Below are 20,007 nucleotides of genomic sequence, written 5' to 3'. Positions count from 1 at the left end.
ATTGACTGCTTCACTTAAATTTCCGATGCCGTACCTAGACCCATTATTAGATTACTTTCCTCTAATATTTGTGAATAGTTCATGGTGTCCAATTATATCGAGAAATGCACTGCTTCTTGATACTCCACTTTAAAGTTTGCTAAAAAGAATCACACGCTCGGAATTTGCTGAGAAGAGCTTAAGTAAAAAGCAGAATAGATAGTACTAGCGAGCTCCGCACAAAAATAATTGTATTTTGTCTAACATCCTTTCACTGTACTTTTGCTGAGCTCGGTCGATAAGTCCATGCTAAAGACTGCAATTTTTATTTTCTTGATTTTGCATGGAGACTAAACTGATCTAACTTCAATGAGTTCTACATTAAATACATTAAAACCAATACAGATGTAGCACATTTATTCCAGAACTTGCAACATCAAAGTTGTTTACTGCATATTTGGATCAAATATCCTTATCCAGCTTTTTTCTTCAATACTTTTTATTGATATATAGAATCCAAAGATAGACCAATTCTGTGGGTAAGAATTTAAATCATGCTAAAATAATGTAGTGAATGATAAGTACATATGCAGTAGACTTTATAGAACGTCAAACAGGTTAAAAATGGCATGAAATTTTGACAGATTTCATCTTTATTACTCAATTGAACTCAGCATTTGTCGATGTTTCCTTCTAAGAACTTCCTGTTGTTCTTCAAGGATCCTCAAGAAATGTTGCAACAAAGGTTTAAAATCCACTTTTGCATCCAACTGATTTTGTTCGTTTTCCCTCAAGTAGAAAAGTTTATGATAAACTGCCAAAAACTGTTTTAGGGAAGATAACTCACTCAAAAAAAAAAAAAAAAAAACTGAAGCAAACTTTACTGAAGTACTGCTGTTGACAATCTTTTTAAAGGTTCAACTCCTCGCTTTCTAACGGACTTGTGCTAGTAAATGTTATGTGCTAATCACGAACAAGAATAGCTACTTACTCATGAACAACGATAGATGGAATGCACTGTATGCGCTTATGTAATGTATTGAAAGCATCGGTTTGAGGCAATATCATTAGAAGAGCTGAAAGAACGGCTGTAAGAGGTCGTTGGTGTCTAGCATCCAATAAATCGAGCCGTACATCTGAAGGACTTTCACGTGTTAATCCTAATTTCAAGCAAAATTTAGACTTCAAGCTTAAAGTTAATAACTTTATTTAAATAGCTTTTCAGAATTTTTATAATACAAAAACTTTCAAATTTCGATCCGAAACATACATGAAAGTATGGGACTTTCGATAAGCTGTACAAGTCGATCAATTTCAATAAGCACATCAACCGTAACATCGACTTTCCATAGATGCCGTACCAGTATACTTGCATGTTCGTAGTTTTGCGATAACACACACAAGCCAAGTAATGCGATAGGTTGGAAAGCCCATGTACGATATAAAGATTCGAAGAGATTTATGCAAGTCTTTAAAACTCTAAGTTATTGCTCTCTTGAGGAAGTTTGCATTTAAATGATCGATGATCATGATCATGTTGCCCTGAGAAGTTTCGTGAGATCTATTCTTAATTGTAGCATAGATGTATATGGGAACCTATGAAAAAAAAAAAAAAAATCAAATTAGAGATTAGGAAAAAAGACTTGCTTCAGATTCCAGTGTTCTTAATTGCTTCCTTAACTCGAATAGCTCACTAGAAGTGAGCAGTATCCCATTTAGTAAAGCAACCATTTGAGATATGAATCCCGTATCACTATCATTTAGTAAAAGAACTGACAAACAGCGATAGATGGATCCGGATCCGAGTAGAATACATAACTGCCTACAAAAATATTCTTAAACTCTAAAAGCATTGTCTTATGAAACTTACCATCTTCAAAATGGAAATATACCAAAAAACCCCAAAGTTACCTGACGATCAAGACACCTCTATCATTGAGCAAGGCCTTATCACTTCGAAACATTGCTAATAAGCTTGATGTGAATTTCACTAAATATGGCGATATGCCTGAAAGCTAAAACATTAAAATAGTTTTTTAAAAAATACAAACAAAAGGAAAACATTTCCCTTATGATTCCTTCCCTTAGTTCTAATTCGACTAGTAAAAGGAAAAAAAGTCAGTCATAAAACTACAATGCAAAAGCAAAGACCTGTTTCAAGATATTTTCGTTAAGATTAAGCTCCTGAAGCTCAACACCACTAGTATTTTTGCCTTCGCATATATCGGAAAGTAATTGCAAATCCAGCAATAACACATCATCACATGTATCGGATAGTAGAGAAAGCAGTACTGGGAATACACGGTCCATGTACGAAAACAACTGAAAATGAATTCGTTTTTAATTAGAAAGTACGAAGAATATTATTTTTACCACAAATTCAATGAATTTCATAGCTTTTTCTTAATTAATTTCAGAAAAAACATAACTTTACCGCATTTACGGTATATAAGAATCTATAGACAAACTCCTAATTCTAAACGGTTAGTAGTAATGTCATGAGGGCAAATTATCCAGTATCCAAAAAAGTTCGCTTGTGAATAAACAATATAACCGTAAGAATTTTAAACGTTTCAAATACACGAATAAAATAAAAAAAATCGTAAATTACTGCTAAAACACTAAAAAATTTTGAAGACACATCAGAATTCAAAATATATTTTAAAAACTTTTACAACCGGACATATCGTAGCCAATAAAAAGAAAAAACAGTATTCCGCCAAAAAACATATTCACAAAGCCAAAGAAGCTACTTTTGCGGGTGCAGTAACGTGCATTCTACTAATCCAATTCAAGACAGCCATCCTTGTATCCCGAAATTCGTGTTTGATATGCTTTAAAAGTACTTTAATAACAGCATCATACTCGATATCGGCATTCTCTGATAGCAGTTCCATTAAATGTGTATTGATTTCTTTAGCTGAAAAAAAGCGACTGTACGATTTAATAAATCCTGTATTTTAAAGAGATCCAAAAAGGGACTTTTTCATTTCACAACATGTAAAATTAATTCTTTAAAATAAAGTGATTAAATTTACAAATATCTATCAAAAAACTATTTATTTCGGACTTTTCATTTATTTTTAATGCAACTTTCAAACTATCCCATGAATATCTTTCGCGTGAGTATAATAACAAAATATAAGCCTTTAGTACTAACTATATCTAATTATATCAAAATGTTTCGATATGGTCAAATGGGCAAGGAAGCACTGCTATTCGAATGTTTCGAATAACTTACGTGTTTTTTTCAATTTCAAATAACTTTTTAATAAAGACATAGACATATTATTCTAAACAATCCGTTATTGTTTATATGCAAAATAAATCAAAACCTTTAAGCTGTGAATCATTTAAACATGGAAGCACGGCTGTCAAAAAAGATGAAAGATACTGAAGGAGGCCAGCAGAATGCATTTTCAAAAAACAATTCAGCCAAATAAGAGCAATCATCCGAGTGAGAGCACTTTCTTCAGCACAAGCATGGACTATGAGGACATTGATCATGTCACTTAGTTCAGCCTAAAAGAACCAAAACGATTTTTTTTTTTTCTATTGGTCCCCAGAGAATTCAAAGCAAAATTACCCTGTCACCATCCTTCTGCTCGTGCAATCGTTCAAGAAACTGCCCAAGAACTGCTTCCGTGGCATCTCGGACTCCCGGCTGACTATCGCCCAGCATTTGGAATAAGCCATCCAGAACTTCGGGAAGATACACAGAAATGGAAAGTTCTGGTGCTGTCAATACAGCTGATAGCTGGAAAATTCTAATAATTCAACATTTAAAAACAAAAACAGCAAAACATTACTTTATGCTACAAGAAAAACTACAAGATAAAAAAAAAGAATAAAAAAAACGAAACTAAAAAGTCAAGAAAACAATCACACTAAGAATAATCCCAAACATTAATGAAAACAAACCCAAGAGACAACAAATCTTCGATTTGAGCTATTTTGAGAATATATTCTATCACGGACCAATGACATTAAAATCGAGATCTCGAATGAATTTGTGGCAAGTACAATATCCTACAAATGCAAAACGAAGTATTTTGAAAAGTTGAAAGCCTTCAGAAACAAGAAGTCTCATACCTTTAGCAGCCGATCCAATAATTCTGCTCCGCTGCGCACATTTAAGTCTGTATCAGCAGACAACTGAAAATCCAGCCAATTCTTACAGCAGCATGCTAGCAAACGTGAGAATCAAAGAAAATTAAAAACTATGATAGTCCTTGAAAGTTACGCATAAACTTACTCGCCAAAGAGTGTCAAAAAGTTCGTCAAAATGAGATAACGCAGATGAACGACATATTTTCACAATATTGTACAATGACTGCAAATAAATTTCTCCTCAGTAGATCGGAAAATCCAAATATAAAATAAAAATTTTTAGTATCTCTAGATGCACGAACAGAAACTTAGAATTAAAATCCCTTTTACTTCTATAAAAATCATAATCAATAAATGTACCGATTAATGACTGGTTAATCTAATTGCTTATTTTGCTTTGTAACATCTATAAGAGATAAAAATTCCTCACAAACAGCTTTTGAATATTGAATATTGAGTACTGATTAAATAATATTTCGCTTACTTCACAAGCATAGTATCGTACTCGGGAGTCGGGATCACTAAAACAAGTCAGAACTGGTTCGATCAACTGCGAAGTATAATCAGCAGTGTTCTGTAGTATATCTCACACAAAATAACATTTTTAATTAACACAAAAATCAACAATTACCATAGAGAAGACATCAAAAAAAATCAAAAAAATTTAATTCCATCTGATTTGAATTCATTTATGTCTCACCTTTCCCAAAGCAATTGCCGCAGCTGCTAGACCAATTAGACCACCCTTTCGTGCATGCGCATTTTGTGCTGCTGTCAATCCCTTTAGTACAGTGAGCAACTTCTTCAGCTCTGCCAAATGGTTTGCTTGCAGCAAATCCCGCACTTGTCTGAACGAATAAATAAACAGTAAAAGGTTGCAAAAGAAATGACGGACAAACTACAAAAATATATTTCAAGAACCTTGAATCAGTCATCAACCCATAATCACAATCATTACATATAAAGAGATGATGTGACGAAATAAATCGAACTTCTCTATATCAAGCGCAGCAGCTTTCCTCTTCTCGTACAGTTTATCAGTAAGCGTTCTCACCAAAGTCGCAGTAAGTGGTGCATACTGTGCATCAACCATCTGCAAATTCATGGAGACCAATGCTTACTTAACTTTCTACTTTCTACTGCGAGATACTAGTAAGTCGGTCATAATATTTTATTACTAAATCTATACATATGAGTAATCAATTTACATTTTTCCACCTGATGAGTAATATCATACTGATTTATGGCATAACGACAAACGGTTTAACGTCCATCCACACAGCTTTACCAGTCAATAACAGAATGAACCTTTCCTTCTAATACTTTTTCGTGTGTCTACATCATAGAACAACTAATTTTTGTAATCCATATTATTAACTGTAATCCACTTTGTAATTCATACTATTAACTGGGATGACCAATTACTTTAACAACAAACAACTGCATAACAAATTTCATTCTAAATTAAGATCGAAAAACTAGAAAAAACAATGACTAAAGTGGCACCAAACAAAAAACAGAGATCGGAATGCTGACAAATGAAAGAGCTGGAATTTTATGAATAAGAGATTGCCGACGATGTGCATGGAAAAATGAAGTGAAACTCATAAAATGTCACTGAACATAGATTAACTTAATAGGAAAAGTGCAAAATTTGGAAATAAAGAATCAAGAATGAAAACTAAAATAGTTTCGAGAAAAAAGTTCTGCAAATCCAAGACTAGGCAAAGCCGAAGATCTCAACTTCAGCTTAAGATTAAAAATCTTTAGAAGTCATATAATTCCTTTTCGCTCAATGTTCGTTTTAAGCAAGTTTAAAAAAAAAAAAACCTAACTTTTTGTAGCAAGAAATCATTTCAGTTCACATTCTAGCGATAACTTGAACATGTTAATACGTCATGCAAGTGATACAAAATATTGAGAAAGAATCTTAAAGAAAAAAAAAAATACAAAGAATCCTATTCATCCAAAGTATCCAGTTTCATGAGTGCATTTAAATGCAATAAAAAGCGCTGCTGAGACCACGATGCTCTGCACACTGAAATTAATGGAGCTGAAATAGTATTTTAGGAGACTATTCAGTGGAAGTAAGTGGAAGATCCAAAATTTCAACATCGGTTCTATACGAAAAAGTGGAGGAACGTACTCAATCTGTTCAATCACAATAATGTAATATGAAGGTGGCAAGATGTTGCGCATCGCACTGAATCTGCAAAAATTGTAGCAACTGATTCTTACGTCATTTTCAGGGAATAAATGCGGCATGATGAGTAGGATTTATTTTGTAAGCACTGTTATTAGAATATAGCAAATTTAATTATGATGAAAAACCTGCTAGTAAACATTAAAAAAAATATACAAACCAATCCACCTCATGAGTACAAATCCGACGTTCAATCATCTCAATAAATTGTCATAATTCCACGAAGCCATAATAATTATCATTCGACCTTAATGCAAGTTCGGGTAAATTAGGCAAGCTATCTCGCGAGCGAACAAAATTCAGGAAACCTCCAGCAAAAATGGATGAATAACTTGCAAATTAAAATTGAATTTAGTGGTAAAATAACTCTGCAAAACAACTCGGAACTTTTTTTTAAAAATGCTTTTTCTTCTAACTTGATCAAATAGACCACTTGGTTTTCTTTTATAGTTTCCAGATTTTTTAACTGTCTGCTCAACTACTTTATTCCATCCATTTCTTCGAAAAATAAAAAATACTTCAATCGAACACAGCATTAGCTATGCACTATCAATTATTTCTAAATTATATCTATTTAAATGATTATAATTTATGATATTTCCACAGAAAGAGAACAGCAAATACAAACTGCTGTCAATATAAAAATGAGAACACTTGAGAAACAGATGCCTGCCATGCCCACATGAGTACTCTAAATTAATAAGAGTGCGGAAAATACTGGATTAATGTTTCTGCACTTTCAGTCCATTGTAAAAGCAACGATTTCAAGGAAGTTATTTCGAAACACACAATCCTGCTGAAGTTTAAACTGGTTCACGTCACATCACAAGCAGTAGTGATATGAAGGGACAGAAACTGAAACGAAAGACTTTCTTCATAATCTGTGACAGGCTGAACTACTACACACACATCCTGGATTACTAAACTTAAAAAATATGAGGACAAACTATCGCCATCTTAGAAAGGGAAGTAGAGCGCCCGAGCCGGCTTGTATGTTTGCGACCGCGTTTTAATGCTAGGCGATTGCTTGGTGGAATGAATAATGTTTTGATAGTGTTGCATCAATGGGTTTCGTTTATATTTATTAGGGTTATGTTTCTTCATTTGAAAAGGAGAGGGTTACTTCAGGTTGTCAACAATTATTCTTGTTCATCTCCCATCAAATATTTACTATCCGGTGGTAATTTGGGTTGTGTTTGATAAACTTTTTGTTTACATCCTTAATTATTTTAAGTTGAGTACTTCACCGATTACGTTTTAACAAAAGAAGAGTAAGAGATGCGCATTTTAATTTTTATAGGTCTTAATTATTTTTGGCTGACTTTCAGATTTAAATAATTTGGATGCTTACTGCATTATGGATGGTGACGAAAGTGATTACACAATTGTACAGAGTATGACCGCTACAAGGTTGTTCTTCGTTTGTTTTGATTTACTTGGACATTTTTGTAACTTATACTTCGTAATTGCAGTTCGTCAACGGGAGGTGCAGACGATTATGACAAGTTGTTCACCCAAACTTCTATTGATCTATCCAACAAACATTTGGAGAAATTGCCAAATTTGCGCCAAAGTTATCCAAAGGTGGAAGTGATAAACTTATCACACAATCAGTTCAAGTTTATTAATAATTTATCGAAATTCAGTGCATGTCGTGAGGCGGGTTTTTTTTGTCAGTTTTATTTATTCCATACGTTTTTTAAACATATATAAGGGTACAGTATATATAGAAGTCTTTCCAATTTCATTTACTTCATTGCTTTATATGGTGTAATAAACTGTTTTACTAGAGAACTAGAAATCTGTGTTGTTTGATAAGAAGTATGCGTTCCATAATCTCTTCTTATAGATAAATGTTAGCTTTAATGCGTTGGAGCGATTTTCGAGCTTTCTACCTCTTGCTGATGCTTTAAAACGTCTCGACATTTCACATAATGCTTTGAGTAATTGTGATAATTTGGCAGCACTTACACAACTAGTCTGGCTTGATGCAGCTTATAATCATATCCAGGTTCTTATTTTTCTTTTCTTTTGACAGATTATTTCTCAAAGAACTATTTGATTAGATTATCTGGTGTAAATAACATCTTTATAGGTTCTTCCATTGCTGGATCGACTTGCGCACTTAACTTATTTGAATGTCTCAAGTAATCGACTGAGTGTTTTACCGAATTTGAGCAAATTGCCTGTTTTAAAAATTCTTATTTTAAATGACAATGGAATTAGCACACTAGACGATCTTCATCGAACAATGCCGCAATGTCTGCAAGATCTCGATATCGGTGCTAATGTGATCACAGATTTACGAGAGGTTATAGTTATCACTAGAATAAATTGGTGTTTTATACTGTAATGATTATATAATGGTTATACAGATATAAATGAAGTAAGTAGTCATGTATCATTAGTGATTATTTGTTTTAATTTTAGTAATGATTAATTTTTTAGGCTCAGCACTTGTCGTGTTTAAAGAACATACGATCTTTAGTATTTGCGGGAAATCCTTGTGTTCGTTTGGAAGGTCGTACCTTTTGCTATCGTCCATATCTTTATTGTTGTTGTCTTGAACAGCTTCAAATTGTTGACGGAAAAGAACTTAGTGAGACTGAAATCATTAAAGGTATGCTGGTTATTATTATTTGTTATCAGAAATTGGAAAAGTTTCGTAGTATCATTTACAAAACATTCATCCAAATGATTGGAATAAAATTTATGGCATTCGATATGCCTTTATTAGGTATATGGATGTCAAAAAAATTCTAAATATAGTAGAAAGCATAAAAAAGCCATAACTATTAATTCGTGAATAGTTGTTGAAGGTGAAGAATTACATACCCATGCAAAAATACGACGTATGGAAACACATGCTCAGTTGTGTGCATACCTTGAAAAGGAATGTCCAGAAGATTGCCATCATACATTTTCACCAGATGACAATCGTCTAATGAAGGTAACTATTTTAAAATACTTCAACAGTATCAAATGTTTCAAACTCTACAAGACTTCGGAATATGATTTTTTTTTTTTTGCAAGATTTCTGAAGAGATTATCTTTTACGTACTCATTTTTTTGTAGATTTTGAAAAAAAGACGTGAACATGCATCACGACTTAAGGATGATATGACAAGTGAGGAATCAACAGTAACAGCCATTTCGCCATACAGGGAATGGCTTTCTAAATCAGTGTCCTCTATTCCAAGTCGTCTTGAATATAACAGTTATACGACGCAACAGAAAGAAAACTGTGTTCCTCTGGTTGATCTTAATAATTTATCATCCTTGTCAGCACGGTATGTGCTTCGCTGCATTTTATGATGGCCTGTATGCATTTCGTGTTTTCCAGTTTTTTTCAGAAAGTTGTGCATTAAATTTCCCAAAATATCTTTCTTTGATTATAGATAACCTAAGCAGTATAATTTAATTCTGATAGATATTTCCTTTTAAATGCTTCTTTTACTATTTTCAAAGAATTGTTCAATACTTCATAGTTTATGTTCTAGAATCAGCACACCTCCAACTTCTGCAAATTCCAATGCTTCTTCTTCAACGGTTACTTTATCAGCTCCATCAGTGTCATCTTCCACTCCAGTGAGATCTCGTATTCAGTTAGTTATACATTTCAGTTCTTCAGAATTTATCTTACAGTTTATTATTTTGCTTGGTGTTTTTTCCTATTCGCATTGATGACAAGTTGTAGAAGAAGACTGCAAAGTAAACCAGTTCAAGTTCGCAAAATCTCATTCACAACAAATAACACACCAAAAAAGAGCAATACTGTTGATCATTCTAATTGGAGGTTTGAAATAATATCTTTTGTTTCTTTATACTTTCTTTTATCATTTTCTGTTGAAATTTCTATTTGCACTAAACGCTTTTTGGAAATGCCATCACTGAGTGTTTCATAACTATCTAATCTAATTTAGATCAGAATTAATGGACAAATACAGTTGTACACTTTTTCAAAATAATCGTAAAAATCAAAAATTTCTGTTCATTTCTCATTCAAAACATGTGCAGTGAGATTCTTATCACTGAAAAAATATTGCGTGAAAGTGATTATATTTCTAGTGCGAAACACCAGAAATCGTTGATGAGGAACATTGTCAAAGCTCCACCTAATTGGCCAAAGGTTATAATTTAGTATGTGTATGCATCTTTTAATGTTGCCAATCTGAGCAAAATACTGGCTTCAAAACACGATGATACATGTGTTACATAAGTCTCAGTTGTTGCACAAAATAATCGAAGAATTGTCTGACTTAAGGATTATGATGTAATTTCTTCTCAGCAGCACTTAAATTTTCCTTCTGCTAATTAATCAATATTATTAATTTTAGTTATTTAATTTTAATGTTAAAATTGGTCCATATCATCAGTTAGTTGCATATCAAATTATGGTAAATAATTTCATCGTTTCAGGCTTTTGGTGTTTCCAAATCAGTTACACAGAATCCACGTTATCGCTTTAGTTCTACAGAAAATTCTATCGAGATTTCATTTGTGAGTGCTCGCAAAGTTCGAAATTATAGCGAAAAAGAGAAGAAAGCTGCTTTACTTATTCAAGTTAGTTTTGTTTTTAGATAGTTATGCAGAAAAGTGCTTAAATAGCAAAGGTATGAGCTCGACATTGTTAGTTCAATTCGTTATAACTTCTGCATTTGGTCATTTTTAAATAATTTTTACTGCTCGATCACTAAGTCCAAATTTTAGTCGTGGTGGAGAGGTATGAAGATTCGGCGATTATATCGGGTACCTTTCCTTCAAAAGCGTATCCAGCGCTTTGAAACGTTGCTCAGGGAAAAGTCAAATATGATATTGAAACTGAAAAATCAACTTGCTAATTTGGAGTATAATATTGAAACAATTGTAGCTGTAAACGAGGAGCAAGCTATGAAGATTGCGAAGATGGAACAGTGCTTAGCAGTAGGTTCCAAAATTCTATTTAAGCTATGATGAAGTTTCAGAATTAATTTTAGTAATATTCTCATGTATATTACGATTGGGTATTTGGGATCTTCTTTTGACTGGATATTTTTTTCGCAGAAAATTTCTGAAACATGTAATGAGCGCCAGAAGCAATTCATGAATAAGCTGTTGCCGGTTCCCGATGAATTACAGTACATTCGGAAATCTGACACTGAGGTATTGCTGCAGTGGCAGAATCATCAACGTCCGCAAAAACCGACAAGTCTGTATTGTGTTTATACTATTTCAATGTTTACTTTCAATTTCAAAATGAGTTCGAAACAAGCCAAGTTCAAGAGAACACTTATTTAAGGGTATTTGATAACTGTGAACGGTAATCCGTGTGGAACAGTCAGAGGCCTTCATAAAAAAGTTCTTGTTACGGATTTAGATCCAACAAAGGAATCTGTGTAAGTAGTTTAATCAGATTTTCTAGTCTCTATTGTGTTTAATCTGTATAAGTAGTTTAATCAGATTTTCTAGTCTATATTGTATTTCTGCTCATAACTGACCACCGTTATCAGTCTTACTCTTCATGATTGTTGCTTAGTTAAACTGAGTCAAATTTTCAGTATAAGAATGCAATGTGTCTTCAATGAGTTTAGTGGAGATATCTCCGAATGCCTAGTGATTCCTTCGCATAAGCAGGTTTGCCATTTTTTTTGTTTCTCAAAATAAACATTTCAGCGTGCATTGTTTTTTGCAATTTTTATATGAAGGTATAAAAGCTCATCTTTTTAGGAAACAAGTTGTATCAATGAGGGTGAAGTAGAATCTGCTCCAAGCCAGATTGAATTTAATTTGGATTAAGATTATCTGTTTAAATTTGATTTCTTCATATTAAATTTATTATTGCATTGTTTTTTGGTTTTTGATTAGAATGGTTGTTACAATTCTAGCGCTGGTTGCTTCATATGATCTGCTTCTAACTTTACATAATTCACTTTAGTTTTCAATCTTTATATTTCTTACCTAGATACACTGTACATTTTTTCGCATTGTTATACGTCTGCATAGTTTATTATTATTATTATTATTACTTATCTTTATAGACCAATATATGATATTCCAATTTGTATTTTATGAGAAATGAATCCAGGTCTTTGAGTGGTTGTTTCAAAATATTCAGAATTTTTTGGTTTGTAAAAATTTTACTCCGCTTTGAAGAGAAGCATTTTCTCCGTGGTCCTTGTTATTTTAATTTTAATGAATAGTTAGAGTCTTTGAAATTTACTGCCTTATTTTGCCGCCGTATATGCTATTTGTTATTCAGTCTGTGTCACTTCAGAAACGCTGCCCTTGCAATCTTATATACTGTTGACCAATGTATTTTTTTACACTTCATTCTAGACAAAATTTTGTAATCCTATTAAAATTAAAGGTTTGTCTTTGTGAAATATTATTGCTTTATTTTTAACTCAGTAACAAAGTACAATTTTATGCCTATATATTACTGGTACATGTAATTATATTTTGCTCGAGTAAACTTCTAGCTGCGAGATTACAGCAACTGATCTGAAGTAGCAATAGCTACTGCCGAAAACATGATACGAAACAATGATCTGATATGCTGAACAATATGATAATACATCAAACACTGCAAGTTTTGCTTAAAACATGAGACAAATTGAATTCCCATGCTATGTACATACGTTGAATTTATTGAAGAGCGCCATGGTGTGTGAAAAAGAAAGAGAAAGTAAAAGAAGGGATGTGTACAGTTGATCGGCGTACATGCAGCTGTTAAGGATAAAGGATTCCCATGCTTGTTAAAGAAATGCTATCATTATAATCATACCCTAAATATGTGTACTATTAATATACATTGAACTTTCGAATTAGTTTTACTTTTTTCAATGCAAATATCGGTAAACTTTCTCGGTATAAATATTCGTTTGCGAGAAATTAATTTTCATTATAGTGCTGGAGCTGAAATACATCTTGAATATTGCATCCTCTTAAATGCTTTACCTTTTGTTTTTTTAAACTTTGCGAATTTAATTCACAACTTCGATTGCTATTTACTAAATTAATGGTAAGTACATGGAAGAATTTGTGGAAGAATGATCAATCGATGTATTATCATGAAGGAAAATTGAAGATGGTATAGGATGGGCTTGAACTCAAAAGAAACACTATATCTTCGCTATTGGATGAAAGCTCGTTAGAGATCGGGTTCCTTGAATTGCTTTTTATTAATTTTGATGATTTTTAGATGACTTGAGGAGTCTGCCAAAGCTAAAAGATATTCGAACAATATCGTAACAGCAGCAGCCTGAGATCCGGCGTTTCACACCGCTCAGTTGAATGACATTCGAGAAGTGAGTATGTGTGTAGTTGTAATTGGTTGGGTATAAGGAAGGGGTCGTCTTGGCATCATACCTTTGGTTTTTTTTTTTTACTTACTCAAAAGCAACTCAAGGAGATATTGCTAACGATATAATTATTTAGCACCCTTACCATATTCGCTAGATAATATAGTCAAACATCGTGAAGATGCTCTGCTCTTATGTATTCACTTTTTTCTTTAAGTTCGAGAATGTCACTGATGACAGATGATTTGGATGTGAAATATGGAGTGATGAATCAGAATGATAGTGAATCAGCTGACAAGAAGAAACGGAAAAAATCGAAGGGAAGAGCATTGGAAATCGACTTCCCACTTCATTCGAGTGGGCTAATGCAGTGGGTTGCTGTAGTCTTGATATATTTGGAGACTGAAATTTTTTTTCATTTGAAAAAAAAAAACTTTAATAGTCAAAAAAAAAACATTGGTATTCTGTGATTTTTGCGTCTTCCTTACTTCCATAACTGTGGGACGATAATACGCCTGGCCTGAATTTTGTTACTTTAAATTTGTTGCTCGAAGAGTAACATTTTCCGTTGTTGGTTTTGTTTATTTAATAGCTTATTTCGAATTTTCCATTTTTTATAAGGATTAATCAAAACCGTCCAAGTAGATTTCCTGTGGAAGTAAAATGAACTTATTTCAGATCATATGAATCTAGCATTTGCTATGGCGCAAACAATCATCAACTTGTTCCCGCATATCCGACTGACACTGCTGCGGTGGGGAATGATTGTTCTGATGTAATTAATCAGCTTTTGCCAACTATCCGAGATGCTGTGCAGTAAGCATCATTTTTTTACTTGTTTGGGATTCTAATGACACTTTTTGGCTTTGTTGTCGACCGGATAAGAAATAGTAAAAATTAGAGGATACAGGATGAGACACAAGAGCGAGGAGTTTCCCTAGTCATAAAAACCTTTTATGCTTGAAATATATTATGTAACAATACGAAGAAAAATATGAGGATCATGGAATTTGGAATAGAGCGAAGTTTCTGGTGGATGACATGCTATTTCCTTATTCGTCAAAACCATATTACATTGATTCTTACTATAACATAGAAGGAAGAAGAAAACTTGTTTTTACTCGGAAATTTGTGCTTTATATGTATACGACATATAGAATTTTGAGGCAGATCTTATATCTGTATTGATAATTTCAATATAAAACCAGGGTCATATTTAAGAACTCGTATTTTAGGGAATTTTTATATGATGTTGGCAGTCGTGCTTGTGAAATAGAAGAAGTCATCAATTTCTTGAAAATATCAGACATTGCACTGCAATATAAACAGTTGCTTAATTCCTTAAATAACGCGCAATTATATAAGCTTTTCGAAAAGTTGAATATATTTCATATATCATATGAAGGCTCAAAGATGATTCTTCAAATGGCAAGTTTAGTTTTACTCATATTTTAATGTTTTAATAGGTTTGGACAGAATTTTTGGCAGGAAAGCTGATGGGACAATAAAAAACAGAATCATCTCATAATTTTCAGTCGTAACTGCAACAAATGTTCAGTGAAAACTATCAGTATTTTCAGATTGATGAACCATTTCACCTATCTAATTCTGATACTGCTTTGTCACCAGCTGTCTCATCCTTATCTAATGTTAATAATAGTAACCAGTTATTGACACTAATGAAGGGTGCTTTGAATAGTACTTCGGACGCTTCTACTGCTAAACCTCTCTCTTCGATTACAAATGATTTCACAAAGTACTGGGTTATTATCGTTTCAGTTCATTAAATTGAAATTCAGCAATCAATATGATAATATCCGTTTTATTCAATTTTCTTAGTAGATTACCGCAGAGGTATTTAAATGGAACAGGAACAATGGGAACAGAACTTAACAGTATAATTAATTCGCATCAAAAAATTATTGGAAGTACGGTGGTCCATAAGCGTTTATCTGCGGTAAATCCTTTTCAAATTTACTATTTATATAAACTCAAACTGCGGTGATAACTTTTCAATTGGATGTTCTTGACTGTGGAGTGGGGTCAGGTTCAAATCATGAATAAAGAAGAAAAAAATTTCCGATGGGCCGTAGGGGTTTAAAAGGAATATCATTTCTTAAAGTTTAACTCTTTAGCAAAGAAATATTTTGTCATCTACATTTTTATAATCTTTTTCATAAAGCTGCTATGAATTGGGCGTTTTTTATTGACTGCTTCGGATTTCAGTTTTAGTTTTTTATTTTTTGTTTTTCTATTTTTTGAATTTAGGATGAGTTACTTTTTCAGCAAAACGGGGATATTTTTTATGACCAAAACACTGAACTGGTGGATCAGAGGATGTTTTTGCAGGATGCGAGGTTTCATTTGGAGTGAGATCATTTTTAGTTTTCTTTTACTCCTCTCATATTAATTTTCAATAAAAGTTGTACGAAGTTTTTGCTATATATATTATCATTTTCAACTGGAGTACTAATGCTCAAAAATGTGAAAATAACTACATAACCGAAATTTCAGAAGAAGATTTATAGAACAGAGATTGAAAGATGTGGAAAAAAGATACGAGGAGAGATTATCTAACGCTTCTTTAATGTTAAAAAAAGCTTACGTAAGTAATCTTTCATTTTCTAATCCGTTGTTCGGTGGAGACACTGGTTTTATTAAAGTTCGTTAATAATTATTTAAATTTCACTTGTTCATACAAGCATTGTTTCATCTATTTTTTGCATCTATAATACTTGAATTTGGTATTAAATGCTTTCATTCCAATAATTTTCAGAAAGAAATATTAGATTTACGATTGGGAAAAGCAAAAGCATTAGCAAATAAAAGAATGGGGCAGGCGGAACTTGCATTAAAACACGCTAATGCAATACATAGCAGGTCAATTATTTTTTTAAATTTTTGCAGGAGTTCATTTGTTTCACTGTTGCATAATTTGTCATGTGGAAGTTGTAATTAAATTAGATGCTGCAAGCAAATGACAAATGGAGTGTAAGGAAAAGTTAATGCTGCATTAATTGTAATATGCAGATAAATATTCTTGGACTTAAGAGTTGCTCGTCACAAGTTTAATTTGGAAAAATACCTTGCAAGCCTGAACTTTTTTAACTAATATGTAGGTAATATTTTTGGACTGCCATTATTTCAGACTGAACGAATTAAAATTTAAGGATTTTGAAGGAAAAACATTCTTCATTGGAATGCATCTCGTCCAGGACTTCATGTTTTATTTAGCATTTTACTTGTGCAATATTTTTTCAGGATTGCAGACGAAACGGTTAAATCAGATATAAAACAAATGATAAGGCAATGGGAACAAATCCTCAGGGATTATAAGGCTTGGCATGCTAATTTAGATGTTTGTATATTGTTAAGCATATCATTACAGTGTTTTGTGTTTTTTACTGATGGACACTGCTATAGTTTAAAGTAATCAGTCCATTTCATATTTCAGCACATTGTGTTTTTTCTATGAAATTGTAAAATTTTATGTCTCGTGAACTTCTTATATCAATAATATATCAATAACCAAATAATAATCAATAAAAATTTTAGAGAATAGTAGATGGTCAAAAGGCACAAGTAGATTCAAATTATCGTTTTGATGAGTTGGCCCTTCTGTCGGTTAGTTTTATATCATTTTTTACCGTATATGATTTAATTCTGTTAAATTTATGAAGTTCTATTCCAGCAATTCTATTCTATATTCTTTAAAATATATTTCAGCCACCGGATAATATTCCATGTGCTCCACAGTTACCTCCTAATGCTTTGAAGTATTTTCAACAACTTGAATTCGAGTGCAGCTCGAGTGACCCCTCGTCGGAACTGCTTGTATGCTAAAAGATAAATTTGTATTTGAAAAAAAATGTTTGTGAATGATGCAGCAAATCTCTTCTGACACTTTGTTTATGATATTCTGCTGCTGGACGGAGTAATGTTGTCATTCAATCATTTCCAAATGATTAAGGCACACGGGAGGTGCGAATGGCTAACTGCCATCTTATAGCAGAAAATTTTATTATTGTAGCTGAAGTATATTTTATTCTTTCTTCGCATGTAAAATTACTGTTATTAATAATCATTTAGCGAGTAATTGGTCCTCCGATCGGTTTTGAAAAAGAAGCTGTAACAGGTGGTCGATTTGGTGCAATTGGACAACCTGCCCCTCCGCCACAGAGGAAGATATTCACGGAAGCACAAATAAATAAATTGGTTTGCACGTTTTTTTTTTTACCTTCTTTATTCATTATATATCAGGATTTGTTTACCTCACTTGAACTTTTTCATTTTTATTATATTTCATAACTGTTTATAGGTTGAGAAAACGCTGAAACATTTCCAGGATACTTACGGAAGTTCTTCAAACTTAAGCGCGTATGTTTTAAGTTGTCTGCAACTTGTTCTAAAGTTGATTTCAAATTTTCATGTTTTTTATGAATCTTTTTCCAGGGAAGAGATCAGAAATATATTGAACGACCTCGAACGACGTCCTTTAGTGTTTGCATCCGATGCAACTCTTTCTTCTGTTCTTTCTCATGTAAGTCCCTATTGTCATATTTTTTCATCTCGGGTTTTTTCTTCCTTGAAAAAAAGAAAATGCTATAATGAAACAAAAGTAATTGGAAAAACTCGAAATTAAGCCTTTGTGTGTTTATTATATATATGTTGAAATTATAAGTCCCTTTGCCATATATTGTGAGTATAATTTTTTTTTTTTTTAATCTTTACTGTAGTAAGAAGTTACAGGTAATAAAACGAGTTATGGAAGTAAGTGGTACGAGTGATGGAAAAAATAGCAGTCAACCAGGCACACCATGCTGGACATCGTTATCATCTGAGTCATCTGTAACCTTTTCATATCCTTTCACTAAGATCGATATAGAGGAACAGTTATTGTGCTAATTTGATCATAGTACTTCAAATAACATTTTTCTTAAATTTAATACAACATGATTAATCTGCCATTAATTCACTTTTAGAATTATAATTTAAGGATTGTTATGATCTCTGGCAAATACGTTTTAGCACTTTATGTTGCTCAAGCCTAAAGTGAAAATTCTTTTAGGCACCGTTCATCACTTTGTCATATCATTCATACTTTGAGGTAATTTATAGTATGTGGGGTGATACTCTATCAAACATTACCTTTTCTTCGGTAGTTTTCTGTTATTTAGAGCTTTAACTACATTTCGATTTTAAATAATGACACCTTTTGTGTCGTTTTTTTTATGTGTAGCATAATGTTTTATTCTTTTTCTTTCGACGTAATAATTCTTTTATCCCGGTTTGTTTCCTGTAATTTTATTAGCCTTGTTTTTAGATAGCTGATATTAGGGTACTGGCGTTGGATGTATCATCTTCAAGCTATATGCATGTTGTTGATGTGTATTGGTCGTTTTGTGTTGTGACTGCAGCAAAAAAAAAATTAGCATCGTACATTCATGAGTCATCATGACCTTTCTTTTGGGTTTAATATGAGAAAATGATGTCAAAAAGCGGAATAAGAAGGGATTTCATCATCGCTGGGAGACATTTAATAAATTTACCTTCCTGAGTTGATGTACATGCGAAATGTAAAATTAAAAGAACTATTTAAAAAATTTTATGACCGACTTACGAAACTTGTCATAAAACTCTTTTAGTAAGAGGTCTTTTTTTGAAAAAGACGTATCTTAATGAAATGAAATAGGTACTTCCACTTTGTTATGCTGAAAAATTGCTTCTTTAAATTTTTTCAAGGTTCATGCTTCCGACAGAATTATTTTTGTCTTCATAAAAGCCATAAAAATTTGTTACTTTTTATTGGTAGTTGATATGCCAATGTGCATCCCATGTGATTGTCTTTTATATGTTTCCGGTTTCTTTTATAATGCCTGTTTGAAGCAGATACTCTGAACTTTGTCTTTCAGACCGTTCGCCGTTCCGTGGATTTGGAAAATCAGGACTGTAAAATTTGCTTACAGTCATTGGCACATGGTGATAAACTAATACAATGCCCTTCCTGTTTCGATTCCTATCACTATGAGGTGATTTCTTTTATTCGGTTTTAAACATAGTATTCTGCACCAAACATTCTTGTGCTACTTCGAGAGAGTGTAATATGTGCCTCGGCATCAAAATATTGGAGACTACTCATGAATTCATTGCAGTGTGGGATCAAATGGCTCAAACAAAACAGTACATGCCCCCACTGCCGTCGGCTGTGGAGCAATCCGGACGATTTTCCATCCTTAGCGAAGACTCTTCTGTGAATCATACAGCTATATAAATCATATTGTTGTCATGTTGCATCCCTTGATTACTAACTTTTTAAAATAATATATTTGACCGCGCTTAGTCTGCGTCAGTGTAACCTTCCCCTTTCATTATGTATGATTCAGTTTTATTTTGGGAGAAGTCTGAATGTATTATGCGTCCATCTTGTTACTAGAG

General features: G+C 32.8%; 3 protein-coding genes across 4 annotated transcripts; 2 read left to right on the top strand and 1 right to left on the bottom strand.

Moving 5' to 3' along the window:
• Nucleotides 1–635: 635 nt before the first annotated feature.
• On the bottom strand, nucleotides 636–5,182 carry Bma-vacl-14 (SD04925p, putative; the record flags this gene model as incomplete). Its single annotated transcript, XM_043081059.1, has 15 exons — nucleotides 636–768; nucleotides 971–1,115; nucleotides 1,250–1,448; nucleotides 1,627–1,801; nucleotides 1,891–1,994; nucleotides 2,131–2,301; nucleotides 2,733–2,899; nucleotides 3,315–3,501; nucleotides 3,566–3,736; nucleotides 3,901–4,008; nucleotides 4,072–4,134; nucleotides 4,235–4,312; nucleotides 4,574–4,663; nucleotides 4,790–4,937; nucleotides 5,082–5,182. 15 exons carry the CDS (start codon nucleotides 5,180–5,182, stop codon nucleotides 636–638), a joined length of 2,040 nt encoding a protein of 679 aa, XP_042936993.1.
• A 2,467-nt stretch (nucleotides 5,183–7,649) lies between these two features.
• Bm17072 (Uncharacterized protein) lies at nucleotides 7,650–12,067 on the top strand (the record flags this gene model as incomplete). Its single annotated transcript, XM_043081058.1, has 16 exons — nucleotides 7,650–7,702; nucleotides 7,765–7,882; nucleotides 8,142–8,303; nucleotides 8,388–8,603; nucleotides 8,741–8,912; nucleotides 9,112–9,242; nucleotides 9,368–9,582; nucleotides 9,793–9,897; nucleotides 9,990–10,088; nucleotides 10,361–10,421; nucleotides 10,712–10,855; nucleotides 11,003–11,215; nucleotides 11,336–11,480; nucleotides 11,571–11,667; nucleotides 11,830–11,905; nucleotides 11,999–12,067. 16 exons carry the CDS (start codon nucleotides 7,650–7,652, stop codon nucleotides 12,065–12,067), a joined length of 2,076 nt encoding a protein of 691 aa, XP_042936992.1.
• Nucleotides 12,068–13,796: 1,729 nt separating this feature from the next.
• Nucleotides 13,797–19,826, top strand: Bm7705 (uncharacterized protein; the record flags this gene model as incomplete). Of its 2 annotated transcripts, none has more annotated exons than XM_043081057.1 (17): nucleotides 13,797–13,942; nucleotides 14,251–14,388; nucleotides 14,808–15,000; nucleotides 15,153–15,328; nucleotides 15,415–15,529; nucleotides 15,859–15,941; nucleotides 16,087–16,177; nucleotides 16,349–16,452; nucleotides 16,834–16,930; nucleotides 17,128–17,196; nucleotides 17,299–17,406; nucleotides 17,662–17,787; nucleotides 17,891–17,949; nucleotides 18,025–18,112; nucleotides 18,322–18,420; nucleotides 19,485–19,601; nucleotides 19,725–19,826. In XM_043081057.1, 17 exons carry the CDS (start codon nucleotides 13,797–13,799, stop codon nucleotides 19,824–19,826), a joined length of 1,911 nt encoding a protein of 636 aa, XP_042936991.1. The 2 variants fall into 2 exon arrangements, with proteins under 2 accessions (XP_042936991.1, XP_042936990.1); XM_043081056.1 differs by having other exon boundaries at nucleotides 15,412–15,529.
• Nucleotides 19,827–20,007: the final 181 nt, after the last annotated feature.

The sequence above is a fragment of the Brugia malayi genome, assembly GCF_000002995.4.
Source record: "Brugia malayi strain FR3 genome assembly, contig: Bm_v4_Chr3_scaffold_001, whole genome shotgun sequence".
Classification (NCBI taxonomy): Eukaryota; Metazoa; Nematoda; class Chromadorea; order Rhabditida; family Onchocercidae; genus Brugia; species Brugia malayi.
This window is presented reverse-complemented; position numbering and strand designations above follow the sequence as displayed.